We start from the raw sequence: 14,830 nt of genomic DNA, 5'->3' as shown, positions 1-14,830 counted from the left end.
ACAAAGTCAGTATATGCAGGAAAAATACTCTATCAAAAGCTACGCATTGGCATATGAATTTGAAATACCTCAAAACTTGATAAAGCTGAAAACTCTTTTAATGGTGATTAAGGTACCCTCATCAGCATGATAGTGTTAATTTAAGATCTGTTTCCTCCTCTCTCACAAGACCAAAAATTTATTAACAAAATAATTTATCAAATACAGTCTCTGGTAAGTTACAGTCACAGAAGTATCATCAGTAGAGAAAAGCAGATGACCATCATACCCATGCACATCTCCACCACCCAAATGTGGTAATGTTCCTACAAAGTGTTTCAGTAAAATGACAAGCAGCAGTGCTGAAGAAGCTCTCTCCTAGCAGCTGGCAAAAAACCCCAACAAAACTCCCACACCCCCACTGACCAACAGATCATTTTAAAGCTTTCTGCATTTATTAGATGAAATTAGAGGCAGCCCACTCTTTACTTCAGTTTCCTTGAACTTCCTCTTACTTGTCTTATGAGCCCAGTGTTCTCCTTTAGCATGGACCAATACCTGCAAGTCTGAGAAAAAGGGCACAAAGGAAATAAAAAACAACCTTTGAACATTTGGTTAATTATACATTGCTAAATAAAGGGGGTGGGGGGAACAACACACAAAACACCCTGTGACAATCAGCACAATACTTGATTACACAATTTCAGCAACATCAATGCCAATCAGTATTGGCTGCTAACCCCTAACTCAGTCTGCAGTCCTTAATCCAATTAAGACTGTGCACAACAAATGTGCAATACCACTCTTGCGCATTTATTTTTCTGCCTTAACATCATGAGTTTTATGCAATTTAAATATTTAAGTAGCTAGGGGAAAAAAGAGTAAAGTCATGAACAAAGTTAATTTATAAACATTATTATGGAATTTATTAGAGCATCTTCAACCATTTTCCTAAAAATTCCAGTTTGGGAATTAAGTTTGGGCTAACTTGCCAAGCTAAAAAATGGACATGAAACGCTAACATTTTAATTTCAGTTAAAAAGGGCAATTAGCCCTTTTTTTTCAGTTTTGCAACGTAAACTGTAAAAATTAAGTGCTAGAAACCATAGTAGACTTCTAGCTAACTGAAAGGAATTAACCTATAAAGATGAAAAAAGCAAAGCATGTACTCTCTCACAAAGTTTAGTGCAGTGCTTGATAGAACACAAGGTATGTGTGTATAATGCATCTGCCATTTGAATGATTTAAACACCCAGATGCTTCAAAAACATTTTTCCATGGTTGAAGTGACTGTAACAATCTACTAAAGTTTCATTTCTGTATGTACAAAGAATGACTGCATACGTATTTTCACCACTGATGCAGAAAACGTGCACATTCTGTGATGGTCAGTTATTCTCACTAGGACTACTATAAATCTTAAAAGAACTACAATGCATATCCCAAGACCACTCAGCACCTGCACAAGCAAAAGGGCATCTCAGTTATTTCTGCAATTGGTCCCTTGGAGACTTGTCAACAATAAGCTGCGCCTAGACTGTTCACATTCCAGCAATTGGCTGGATGGACCAGGCAAATATTCAGCGCAAATTATTTAAAAATTTTTATTTGCTGTCTCAAGTTCTAACGCTGATTATGGTGAGGAGAAAGAAAATCTTGTTCTCTCCTTCTCTCCCAAACAAAAAAAAAGAAAGCTAGGAAGTTCTTTTATTCCCCAGATAATGAGAGGCTTCCCAAACTCACCTGGCATTTACAGTAACCTGGGTGAAGGCAAAGTTGAAAAGTCACAGCACATGAAACAAGCCTTGGCAGGTGCACAGATGTAAGCAAACAGAAGAGGTAGTAGCCTGCTACTAGCCATCCTGTTCACTAGAGAATCATGAAATGCATGTGACAGTTATGATTTAAAGGAAGGACTGCTGTCACAGAATGTCTATGAAAATAAAGAGCACAGAAATAGAGCTTATGAATGCTTAGCTTAAATGAGTTCGCTATTTTAGGTATTCCTTTCCTACTTATATTCAACTTAGCCTCCAGCTCAGGATTCCCATCTCTGTACTTCCATAGGTAACACTGAACTGTTTAAGAGATGTTTCATTAAGCTCTTGCTACTCTGACATGGCAAGAATCATGCTGCAAGTTGCTTATGTGAAGTAAGCTACTAGAATGGCTCAGGTGAAGTCCGACTAAAACACCACTTTGTTCTGTGATCTTCCCAAGAAATTGCCACAAATACGGTTTAATAACTTCCAGAAACTTAAGGATGTTACTATTTGAAACTATTGCACAGGTGCAACGTTGAAGACAGACTATCAGGTATGGTGGCTTGTCAGTTACATAATTATCAAATAGAGGGGACGCATAATTAACAATCTAGAAGCAGCTCTGGAACCTCAGCAATTTTGTCTAAGGCCTGCTCTATGGTAAGAAGAGGAAACAAGCAGCTAAAAAAAAATATTTAAAATCCATGCACATAAGGAGCTAGTCATTTTTCCATTCCACATCCAAACCCCCTTCACTCTCCTCTGTGCCCGTATTTAGCTCACATCTCTATGCTGTTCTGGCTCAACCGACCATCTTTAAGAAAAAAAAGAAAAAAGAAAAAAGCAATGGAAAGTTCTCCACCGTCACACACAGAGAAACATGAGCTTTTACTAGGATAAAGTCTTTGTCAGCATGCCTTAAATTTCTATGTACAAGGGCACATTATTATAACTTAAACTCCTCCATTCTTGTGGAATTTCACTACAGTAAATGGACTTTAACCAACGATCTATCTCACTGCTGTTACTAAAATATAAGACTTGAAAAAAATATTAACACCCTCTTTTACTCTTATACTATCACTGTTGTACGAAGACAGACTTGTACTGTCAAGACTGGGTTCAACTACAAACACATTAGTTCTGTCTACTTGAAGTACACATACATATTTTAGCAAAGCAACATGGTTATAACAGAAGCCTGGAAATTCAGACTTTATCCCGAATTCTGCAGAATATAAATCTTAGCACTGACTTTGCTGCCTAAACTCCCAAATTACCAAACTCTGATTTAGTGTTTAACTATACGTTAAACAAGTACATACACAAAGTTTAGGTCAAGCTGACCCACCCTCTCCAGTCATCAGAACTGATGAATTAACAGACTTCTAATCAAGGGAGTCAACCTTGGGAAACAAAGAACAGATAACGATAAGAACACCATTACCTAAATTATGCAGAAAGAAGCCTTCAAGTGAGAAAGTTCTGGCTGCAAGAGAAGACAAGCTGATAAGGTGTTGCAATCCACAGAAAATTAGTTCAAAGCAGGAGAAAGATAATTGTGGTAACGGGATATCAAAACCTCCAACTCAAACAATAACCAACCTATGCGAATAAAAAGGAAATAAATGAAGCCATGAAGGAAAAAAACCCATACAGATTTTACACATATTTCACCTCATTATCTTTCAACCCAATAGCTTCTCAGCTAAATAATCGTTAAAAATCAGATCATTCTTTTAAACTTTCTCACTATCTTTCCAGATAGATGTAGAATAATTCCCCCACCGAAAATGGGTCCAGGAAAGACAGAAGAGGGAAGACCCTAAATATGATTACATTTTAAAGCTCAAACTACTAAACATAGAGAATAGAAATGGAAAAAAATCCCAGAAGTATCAACATTGCCCTGCATGATTCAGCAAACTGCAGTCATGTAGCCTGCACAAATGTCCACGTCATACATTTAACTTAAATATTCACAGGAACAGTAACGTATAACTATTTAAAGAATCCATTAACCATATACAAACGCAGACACTAATATGGAAGATCTAACCTGATCAGTTTTCTGAAGAATCACAGTAAGTAAAACAAAAACATAGCAAGATTGGCTAAATTATGGAGATTACACACAAGAACACAGACGACTTATTTCTGGATTGCAAAATTCACTGCTAGTCTAACATGTGTATAATTTATACAATATAAAATGAGATGTCATTAATTAATCTGTCCTGTAGAAAAATAATGCAGATTATGCAGAAAGCAGGAATTCCTGAAATAGTGTTTTAAACAGGTTTGAATGCTCCAACTATCACCATCAGATCCTGTGCTGAACAGTATTATGCAGCCAGGGAACTTGGCATTTTCAAAGTAATGGTATTCAGTATTGAGAGAAAAATAAACAAATAGTTACCACTTTGCAATAATTATTCACTTGACATTTTGTGTCACTACCCTAGTGGGATCTCCTTCCAAATGTCTCTGGCTCTCTATTTTCACACAAAAAGAAGTTAAGAATTTTGAACCATAAAATCCGTATTGCTCTACAGAACCACACTAGGAGGTGAAAGTGGCAGATCTGACATAGACAGCGGGCAGCAGGGGCAAGCTGGACTGTCTGCAGAAGAACAGAAAACAATCAAGACCAAAAAGGTCACTTGACAATGATAGGTCTGTCTTTTACAAATCATCTGAATTGTGATTATGAATAAAATACCTGCTGAAGTAGATAACCATAAGTCATTTTTATTCCCATGAACATTTTCAAATAGAATCCATAGCATGGGAAACACAGGATCTCAGAGGAAAAGGGTATCTCACAGTGACAGAGTAATGTTGCTGTGGAGTTCAGCCTAGTCCTTCATCAGGGTACATGAGATCCAAATTACGCTACACTGGCATTAAATGAAAAGACACAGATTATAGTTTAAAAGTAGCAACACAGTTTGTTAGACAAATATGTTATATGTTCCATGACCACATAATGTATTATTCTTAAAACACTATAAATGAAAATAAATGTCACACATTAAACATCTGTAGCACACCACCTCTATCTTCTTTGGCTCTACGGAAAGCAGAATATAAAAGAGTCTGTGCCCAAATTCATTATATTTGACAAAAAACCTAACACTAACACAAGAATGACTAATGGCCACACAGCAGTTTCCCTTGCAATACAAAACTTTTACTATGATTGACAGCCTGCAGTATGTGTTGGAACAGTTTGCAAACTCTATACTATTTTACCAAGCTCCTGATCAAGGCTTACATGTTCTCCTCTCTGTGGTATTGCTGGCAATACAGAATTTTGTTTTACAGTAGGGTTTTACTAGATAACTATATTTTATTTCATCAGAAGTGCCCCTCTACCTCTTGACCTTATATTTCTAGTTTAGAAACTGCAGTCCGAGTACAAAATACAAAAAAGGAGACCAAGTCACGCTATACATCTGTCCTGTGGCTAAAGCTTTTTCTTAAAAAAAAGTTGTATTATTTGTTTTGTTATTAGAACCATGAATTATCCAAGCCAAGGCGCAGAGAGAAAAATTCAACCAGCTTGCTGGTTTAGCTACACTTAGTTAAACAAACATGAACTCAGAATACTTTCTTACTCTTAAAAAAAACTTTGCACCCATCTGGACACATAGTGAAATGTAAGAAATTCCATTTAAATGTAAGAAAAAACTTGTTCAGCATGAGGGCGTTTGAACATTAGAACAATTACTCAGTGAGGTTGCAAAGTCTCCATCTTTGAATATGCTCAAAATCTAACTGGACAACATCTCAAGGTGCCTGCTCTAGTTGGCCCTGCTTTGAGCAAAGGGGTTAGATCACCAGAGGTCCCTTTCAACCTCAACCATCCCGCAATTCAGGTTTTCTTAAATGTCTACTTTTGCCAAAGATGATGACAAAAAAAAGGTTCAAGAAGAAACAGATCATTGGGATAATACCTGACACCTGCAAATCTTTCTTAAAAGTCATCATCTCTATTTTTTAGTTTTACAGCCTACATGAAACATGTGAACAATTTACACAACCCAGAAACTAATGTTTTCTTGAAAACAACTCTGCATGAAATTTTAGCTACTACAAGCAAATAACTGCAAAGGAAACACTGTGGAAAACAGCATTAAATAAGAATTACTTCTCACAACTATTCTATTTAGAAATGAAAATAACTGACTGAAGTAGCAAGTCAAACTGTACTACTGATGACTATCTCTGCTCAAATGAATTTCCTGTGAGAAGAGTCACAGAACTTCTTAAAGGACCATTCCTATGGCACAGATGTCCTTCACTAGGAGTCAGCTGGAGAAGCCTCCAGTTTCCCTTCCTGATACTAGTTCATATCTTAATGTAAGGGAACAAGCATAAGGAAAATTAATGGAAGCTAAAATTAGTTTTCTGTCCAGACAAGTGTTTGAGTGAACACATCACCCTGGTCTTTAAAGATTCTAAACTCCTGTAAAACTGCTCAGGAAGGAGCCAAACAACTCTGTCCCTCCTCATACAGAAAACAAGGAGTATCACAGGAAGTTTGCAGGTAACAGGCTCAAAAACAGAACAGAGGCATGATTTATTCACACAGCACATAAAGCATGGTGCTTATTGCCAAAAAACACGGCAGATGCAAAAACCATACACAGGCTCAAAGGCTTTTAAAAATTAAGTATAGCCATGCAATAAAAATCCATCCAAAACATCATCCCCACTGAGAGACTGGGAGAGCTGACCTAAGGAGTAACCCTATACGCTTGCCTAGAAGAGAGTGTAATAATAAAGCACCTGCTGTCAAATACTGCTTAGCTGTGGGAAATAAGCAGGACTTGAAACAATGGTCCTGTCACCTACCAGGATCCAAGAGCTTTAGGCTTCAAGAGAGAATTGCAGATTAGCCCAGTATGGCTGTTCCTGTGAAAAACATGTCTTTGCACTGCCCCAAAAAACAAAACCCCAAACCAAACAGAAACAGTAAACTAAGATGACTGCTCCAGCACATCACTTCTACAAAATAGAGGTGAAACTATCCATATAATATAATATCCATATAATAAAATATCCATATACTATCCATAAAATATTTAGCTCCCTAATGCTGCCTGAGAAGATAATCTGCTTCTCCACCTTTCATAGCCTTTTTTTTAAAACCATGCAAAGAAACCAATGTGGACTAAAGACAGATCTTTCCCATCATTACTGTAATTTAAGCAGGACTGACTTTTTTATTTAAATGACAAAAGGCTTCCAATGACTTATAAATGGCTACTAATACAAAGCTGGAAGAAAAGTAACCTACAATTTCTGGAAAAAAAAGATGCAGTATTTCAGTATTTCAAATATGTATTAAGATATTGAGCCAAGAAACAAGCAAACAACCAGCCCCAAAATCACACCAAACCCAAAACAACCCCACAACCCTTTCCTGTAATCTCAAACCTGAAAATAGTTCACGTAACTGTCAGTCACACAGCTCCCTACTCCAAAAAACAATCATGAAGAGCATACCACTATAAATACAGTTCAACACTAGAAAGGATATTATATACGCTGGCACAGAAGAGCAGTACCTATAATGCATCTCACAATCTGATAATCCAAAACGCTTATCAACAAATTTCTGGAAACATGGGCTTCTCAAAGCTGTTCAAGAAAATCCTGCCACCTTCCTCTAACCTAGCAACATAAGCAGGAATCCCAGCAAATCATAACTAGGATGGCTAGATACAGACTAGCATAACTGTACCCTTGAACACTTAATCTTTTCAGTAATTATCACCACTATTAATAGTACAAAAAAAACCCCAACCAAACGCAGCAATTGAATAAACCACAAAAAGTACTTATTATTTGTACACGGAGCCACAATGACCTTCCCTTCCTAAAGGGCATACCACATTTTTTACACAAGATACAAAATTAATTTTCTTTACGTTTGTTCTTTCTGCATACTATTCATTTCTTCAGACTGACACTGTCATTATGGTGAAGTTTCCATCTCAAAAAACAGGTTGCAGCAAGACTGTAAGCCCCCTCGAAATTATGCAGACTCACTTATTTGGTGAAGATACAGCTTCAAAAAGCTTCCTATATTCCCAAAACATCACATCCCTCATATCTGCAGTCTTGTTTTTAAAAGAAAGAGTATGGTCCATGCTGAAAGACAAGGAAATTTAGGAAGCAAAACATTAAGCAGCCTCACGGTAGAGTGAGTCTATCAACTGCACACAGTTTTTCCTACTTGGTAGTTTTGACGTACTTGGCAGGGGGGAAAACAGCTACCCAAAACCTTGCTAAAACTTGAAAGCAATAGCATATTTGGAAACAAATCCTGCCAAGTGCACTCTTCTGCTACAAATCTGTTTGACTGCAGTAGGTCACACAAAGTCCATATTCTGTGATCAGAACTGAATGCTCATGTTGACAGACTCAGCAATTCCAGTAAAGTATGGCTTCATGCATAAATAATCAAGGCATGCTTCCAAGCACCACAAAGAAAAGAAAACAAACAACAACCAAAAAAAGTAAACCCAGGACTTTATATTTGTCCTTCAAAAAACAAAACCAAGGTGTCTGGTACCAAACACATCCATGGGTCCCCAATTTTTTTTTTTTCTGAGGAAAATAGAAACAACCTTCAGCAACACCAGACTCTGAACGCATACCCATTAACTTTCAGTCACAATAAGAAAGAAGAAATACTTCACAGGTATCTATCTGACAGAACTTCATCCTCTATAGGACAGAGATTTAGGCACCTCACAAATAAAGAAGCCCTCCTGCAATTCCACCCTGCATACATTACAGAAACAAAGGTGTCTCCCCTCAACCTGACACTGCATCTGCAGAGAAGACACTGCTCTGAGTCTTGCAGACTATCTCACAGTGAAAAACACTGACTGCTGAAACCAGACAGAGGCAGTCTGGATTAAACAGATGGCACTCCATTTAGAACAGTTTCACTGTTAGCAACATGATAATGGCATTCCTCCTGGAACTCTTCTCATGCGCTCCCTATAAAAAAGCCCTGAAAACCAGAAGCAGCTTTACATCAGGGTATTAAAATAAAAAAAGGCACTACAGCCTGTCCTAAAAATCTGTCAGCATAACGCCATAACCCAGTGTTTTTTTCTCATTCTTGTAAGAGATCTAAGAATTCAAGCCTTCATAACTCACTGAGCAGTTAACTTTTACCAGTCTCTTTTCGGGTGAAGGGGACCACGTACTCAACCTTGAGGAACAGAAAAAATAATTACCCAGACACCAACGCAATCGACCCTTCACAATTACACAGCCACACCAGGAGAAACGCCGACCCCCCCGCGGCAGGTACTCCACGGCCCCAAGCACCTGGCTCGCGCAAATCGCGGCTGCCCGTAGGACTCCGAACTGCCGCTCACCGTGCAGCGCCGTTCCAGGGTCCCGGGGCGCCCCTCCGCCGCGCCTGCGGAAACAAACAGCGAGGCCCTTTTACGATGTGTCCGCTGAACGCCAGCGAGCTGCTCCCGGTGCCCGTCGGGCCTGCCAGCACCTCCGGCTCCCCCCACGGCTTCTTCCCCGCGGGAGGCAAGCCCCGCGACAGGCAACGGGAGGGCACTGCCCCGGGCCCCGCCGCCGCTCCGCCGCTCCTCGCCGCCAGGGCCGGGGCCGCGCGGGGCCGGGGATTACATAACGGCTAGGTACGGGATGCTGCCCCCACCCGCCCCTCCGCGGCGCCGGGAGAGCCGCCGGCCGGGGTGTGGGGGAAGGGGAGGCCGAGCGGCAGCGGCGGCGAGGGCGGGAGGAGGTAGCGGCGACTCGCGCCCCCGCACACGCAGACCCTGCGGGATTCCGTCCCTGCTCGCGCACCCGGCAACGACCGGCGGGCAGCAGCCCACCAGCGAAAGCGGGAGCGCTTGGTGTCGGCCTAGGCCCCGCCCGCCGCCGCCACCCAACGGCTCCGGTACCGACTGCTATTGCCGCCGCCCCCTCACCCTTGTCTCCTCTGCTGCCACCTCCAGCCACTGCCAACCCCACAGCTCAACAACGCACCCGCCCATTGGGCCGCTCCCGCCCCCAACAAGCCCCGCGCTGATTGGCCACTTTCTCCTCCGCCTCTCCCTCCTCCTACCGTCCCCAGCTTCCCCGCCAGAGCTGGCGGTATCGCTCCGTGTGCGGGACCTGCTTGCCTGGCGACAGGAGGGCAGTGAGCCGCGGAGGGCTGGGGGGCGCACGCGCTGCCTTCCGCAAGCCAGCGGGAGCAACCGGAACGGAAGCTGCCTGGAACCCTCGTGGCTGGCTACGCTTCCTGGAGCGGCCGGTCCCTAGCGAGACTTCCGCTTCCGGGTGGCCGCTGCGTCCTGAAGGAGGGTCACGGAGCGGGCAGGTGTGGTGGGTCTGTCGGCGGGAGGGGCGGGGGCCGGGCGTCCTCTGGGACTCGTCGGCGCCGTTGCCCACCCTGGGAGCGCCTATGTGCGGGCTGGGCTCGGGAGGGGAGGGGGTGGTGGGGATGGTCGCCGCTCCGGCGGGTGCTGCTGAGCGTTTCTCCGCGCGCCGTTAGCCGAGCTTGCGCGCGCCCCGCCTTCCCCGCGGCCTCGGAGTGCCCTTTCGGCCCTTCTTTTGCCGGTCGCGCTGGCGGAGGGTTCTCGGCTGGTGCTGCAGGGCAGCCCGCTGGTCCTGACCCGCGGGCGCCAGTGTGCATGTGCGCATAAGCGCCTTTCTTGTAGGAAGGTAAGTACTGGTAGGAGAGAGGCCTTGGGGTTTTATGGTAAGGCTGTAGACCGGGGTGTGGGTTTGGGTAATGACCGCATTAGAGTTCTTCAGGTTTGCTTCTGCAAGAGAATCCTCTTTGCTGGCCTCTGCAGCTTGAGGTCTTCCAGAGTTACAGGCTTCAAAGCTGTGTTCTTTGCACCATTGCATTCCAGTCAATTCTTCTAAAAGTTAAGGACTTTAAATCTCTTCTTTGCTACCAGATATGTGTTAAAGTGGGAAAACTTGGCTCAAAGTCTCAGCAGCTTTGTGAAAATAGAGAATTAAAAGCCATCATGATTTTCTTCCAGTCACTCCTGATCTCACTGAAAATGCTCGCCTTCCCGCCTGCCTTGATCACTGTTTTTAATAAGAACCTTAACATTTTCATAGTTCTTTCAAGAGTGTATCTAAATAACGCCTATGTTTCCCAGCCTCATGAAATGAGTAGTAAGGTGCATCTCCTTGTCCACTCATCTGCCTTGTACCTGTTTATCGCTACAGTTATGTTTGACTGAATAGGAGGCAACTTAAAAGGAGCTGTGGAGCTAAGTCTTTGTTTTTCATTTTTTTCTTCAGAGCTTCGTCATCATAGTTCTGCCATACCTAAATCAGAAATTTCAAAACTGGACTGTGAGCTTTTTGAGCTACTTTGAAAAGCCTGCAAGTTGACGGGCTCTGATGTTGTTAAAGTGCATTTATAGACATTGGAAACAATTGCTTTTCTGGCACAAAAAAATTACGTAACTGCTCATTAATGTAATGGTGGTGGTGACTTAAAACACAGTAATGCTTAAGTCTGCACGGTTTGCCTGTTGTGCTTAATCACCAGCTTCTGAAATGCAGCACAAAGTCTCTTAGCTCTTTGTTCTGCATTGTACTGTGTACAATGGAGAAGATGCTTCATGTGAAGTGTTATGTACTCTGGAATACCTCTTGTAACCTCCCTGTTTTTCCTGTACAGGGTATTGTTCTCTGCAAGTGTGTGAAAATAAGCTGATACTGTCCAAGAAATAAAAAAACTCTTTTCCTGTAGGTATGGGGCATGGAAATGAACATGGCCATGGCAAAATGGAACTCCCTGACTACAGGCAATGGAAGATAGAGGGTACTCCACTAGAGGAAGTCCAAGAGAGGCTAGCTAAACGGGGTCTTAGGGATCCGTGGGCTCGGTAAGTCCAAGAGCCTCAGAAACAGTCTGGATATCTCATCTTGTAGCATCAACCAGGCCTTGTCATTGCAGATTATTCTTTCTTCAATGAAACTAGTGAAAATGCATCTGGAATATACTAGACAGATTTTCAGTTAAGTCTTTGTTTACTTTTTTGCATGGAGGTCATGCCTTGCATTGCCTTGACCAGTCTTCGCATTTTGTAAGGCACTCTTGCACTTTGTGATGTTTGTGCCAGATCTGTTTCAGCATGAATGACCAATACCTCATCCACCAAAACACATAAGTAATATTACAAATTGACACATAAGTAAGCCTACCCCTTCTCAGGGAAGAGATTGTGTGCTCAGATCTTGCTGAAGTTGCTGGAACTTACATTGACTTTGAGAGCAGGAATAGCATTCCTCATATACAACAGGAGGCCTTTACTTGAAAAGAAGAAATGTACTAGCATACAATGTGGATTTTGATTCAACAGAGCATTTAATTTTGCTAAGCAGTGAATGATATAATGGAAGATAAGGTGAATGACATAATGGAAGATCAGATTTTTACCTCTTCAGTTGTCCCACTCAACAATGAAGAACACCACCTCTTTCTTCAGCTAGAGCAAATCTGGATCATTTAGGCAGATGTTAAAACAGGGCTTAAAGTATTTCTCCCACATAGTGAGTTGTGTAATACTTTGCTCAAGTAGTCTTTAATCTTGGGGAATAAAAACGCTAAATGATTTGTGCTGTGTAGTCTGGTTCTTCTGTAAGGGAAAAGCTGTATGAGGAAACTGTTCCAGAGGCCTTCATAGAAAAGGCTCTACTTCAAATAACTACAAGAAAAATGTAAGAGTAACCTGTTAAAAAGTTGTTAACGTGCTATAACCTCTAGGTGGCTTTGGGTTTCACAGCACTTTTTCCCCTCCTTTGAAGCAGTTTTAAGGCTGTAAGCATGGAGTAAAACAGTTTTGATGATGACAAGAAGCATTTGACGTATGAGTCCTTAGGATTATCGTTACTGTTAAACTTTACAGGCCTGTGGCACATTTATTTTGCTTCTGTTTCTGTGGAGTGCAAGCCGTGTTAGCTTTTCTTGTTTTTCCCCTTTGCTTCAGACAAAATTGTTTACAGCAAGCAATAGGCTTATTCCCATTTTTAAAAAGGACACAGTTTAATATCACAAATTTAAACTAACCTTTTAGTGCATACAATTCCAAGTTCAGGTAGTGCTGGAAAACAGCAAACTGGAAAAGAGCTTGTTTAGTATTTTTTGCCCCTCCTAGATGAAAAAAATTAACAATTTTCTGGTGAAAGAAGGGGATTGAGCCAATTATTTGAGCAGTTGAAATAAGGAACAAAACCAAGCTCTTTAAGCATGAGATGATTCCTCCTGAACTTTCAAAATTTTATGTAAGGTAATACTTCAGTTCCGTAGAACAAGTATCAAGACAGTCTTTCTTAACAAAGGAGAAATTAAAGTATCAAGTTATTTGCTTCAGTAACCAGGAAGAAGATTCCATTGTTAATACCTTGCACTAGAATTCTTGAAAAACTAAACCTCTCTAGGGCTTCCCTCTTTGGTGTGTTAAGTTCCTTTTAACAGGGGATCAGCTTTCCACCTTTGTAGCAAATGCACATTAATGTACATATTCAATACAGCTCAAGTTGTGTGAGAGATGTCGTATTTGGAAACCTAAGCTTTTATCAATTAGCACCCTATACTAGCATCTAGAAGATGCTTTTCTGTGCCAATATGCCTTCATTGTGAGTCACAGAAACCACCTGCAGAAGGGGATTATCTATAAACATAAATACCTGACACCCCTCCTGGTTTAAAAAAAAATCTTCTCCTGAAATAACGATTCTGAATTTATTGCTTATTTCTGTGCAAATGTTTTTTTTCCTTCTCTTAAGGACTTTAAATTCTTAGAAGAAACATACTGTAGCTACCTGTAGAGATTACACTGGTTGTGCTACACATAAATACAGTCAGTTATAGCAATGGCTAACATTTCACTAATAACATAGGTTGAAAGCAGTAAGGCAAAACAATATAAATATTCTGTAAATTTTTAGCTAAACACAATCCTCTCAGCTTTTTTTTTTTAATTGGTTTTAGTAGGTTTTTCTGACCCTAATATAGTTACATGTCATATTGTAAAACAGAAAGTGGGATGAGTTTTCTATGGCTGGAAAAACTTACCCTTTTAAGATCTAACTATGCTAGGTACTGTCTAGCACAGTGACTAGCCTTTGTAGTTACTCCATCCCGTGCATATGGTAGCGGGTTTTGATTTTGTTTCAGAGTGTGAACAGAAGACAACAATTACATAGGTTAGGGGAGGTGATTCTGCTACTATAGTTATGTTGTTGCCTAGTATTACTTGTGTCTCAAATTATATACACAAAGGGTTAGAGTTAGTATCACAAACTTCACTTGTGGCAACTCCTGTTACTTAAATGATACTGAAGTGATAGAAATGTTACAGTCTCAATGTATATCTAGCTGAAATACCTTCATCTTCCCCCTGCCCCCACCTCCCCAAACAAGAAGTTCCTGTTAATGTTTATCACAGTGGCTCCGCTGATCTTGTTTTATTCTTTTTGTTTTGTTTTTCTTCTAGTAATGAAGCCTGGAGATACATGGGTGGCTTTGCAAAACCTGTCACCTTAACAGAAGTCTTTACTAGGGGACTCAAGTGGGGATTTGCAGCTTTTGTCATAGCTCTTGGCATCGAATACACACTATTTCCTCCAAAGAAGAATGGAGGCCATCACTGAAGATCAAATATGACTACTTACTAATTAGTAAGCTGAAACATAGATAAGCCTGCTCACTCTGTACTTACATGCATATTAAAGTCTATCACAGGCAAAAACATGTTTCTTTGATTTTATTATACTTTTGTGGAAGGATCAAAACACATAGCCAGAGCAATTTACCTGACTTCAGTCTGGGGGGGAAAAAAAAAACAAAACAAGACAGACATAGGCTCTTGGGTTTACTGTACCATCCTTAAAAGAACAGGGGAACCTGTCAGCCCAGCTTTTTCAAGCTCTGCCAACATTCTATTAAATGAAAGTGTGAAGTGTGTTGCTTTTAAGAGAAATTGTATTAATTACACATTTGATAATTATTATTTGCTAGTAAGTGGTAATGAATGACTTGTCATTCTTAAAAGTACGGTTTGTTA

General features: G+C 41.0%; 2 protein-coding genes across 10 annotated transcripts in view; one reads left to right on the top strand and one right to left on the bottom strand.

The window, feature by feature from the left end:
• Positions 1–9,764, bottom strand: part of LOC130154051 (hyccin 2) — a 73,684-nt gene extending 63,920 nt beyond the window's left edge. For 3 of the 8 annotated variants that reach the window (XR_008823592.1, XM_056349705.1, XM_056349707.1), the window contains exon 1: positions 9,149–9,713. The gene's annotated coding sequence lies outside the window, so the exon portion shown is untranslated. The other 5 variants (XM_056349700.1, XM_056349702.1, XM_056349703.1 and 2 more) reach the window with 5 other exon arrangements.
• An 88-nt stretch (positions 9,765–9,852) lies between these two features.
• On the top strand, positions 9,853–14,517 carry NDUFB3 (NADH:ubiquinone oxidoreductase subunit B3). 2 transcript variants are annotated; one of them, XM_056349741.1, is made up of 3 exons: positions 9,853–10,113; positions 11,512–11,647; positions 14,261–14,517. In XM_056349741.1, the coding sequence occupies exons 2-3, from the start codon at positions 11,514–11,516 to the stop codon at positions 14,415–14,417; spliced, it is 291 nt and encodes a 96-aa protein (XP_056205716.1). In that variant the 5' UTR covers positions 9,853–10,113; positions 11,512–11,513; the 3' UTR covers positions 14,418–14,517. The 2 variants fall into 2 exon arrangements, with proteins under 2 accessions (XP_056205716.1, XP_056205717.1); XM_056349742.1 differs by lacking the exon at positions 9,853–10,113 and adding an exon at positions 10,282–10,457.
• The last annotated feature ends 313 nt before the right edge of the window (positions 14,518–14,830 follow it).

This window comes from Falco biarmicus, chromosome 8 (assembly GCF_023638135.1).
Source record: "Falco biarmicus isolate bFalBia1 chromosome 8, bFalBia1.pri, whole genome shotgun sequence".
Lineage (NCBI taxonomy): Eukaryota > Metazoa > Chordata > Aves > Falconiformes > Falconidae > Falco > Falco biarmicus.
This window is presented reverse-complemented; position numbering and strand designations above follow the sequence as displayed.

What these genes read in the sequence shown, in the direction of transcription:
- NDUFB3 (XM_056349741.1), top strand. Translation starts at nt 11,514, where the DNA reads ATGGGGCATGGAAATGAACATGGCCATGGCAAAATGGAACTCCCTGAC. An exon ending in CTTAGGGATCCGTGGGCTCG is followed by an intron (nt 11,648 to 14,260) that starts GTAAGTCCAAGA and finishes TTTTTCTTCTAG; the next exon opens with TAATGAAGCCTGGAGATACA.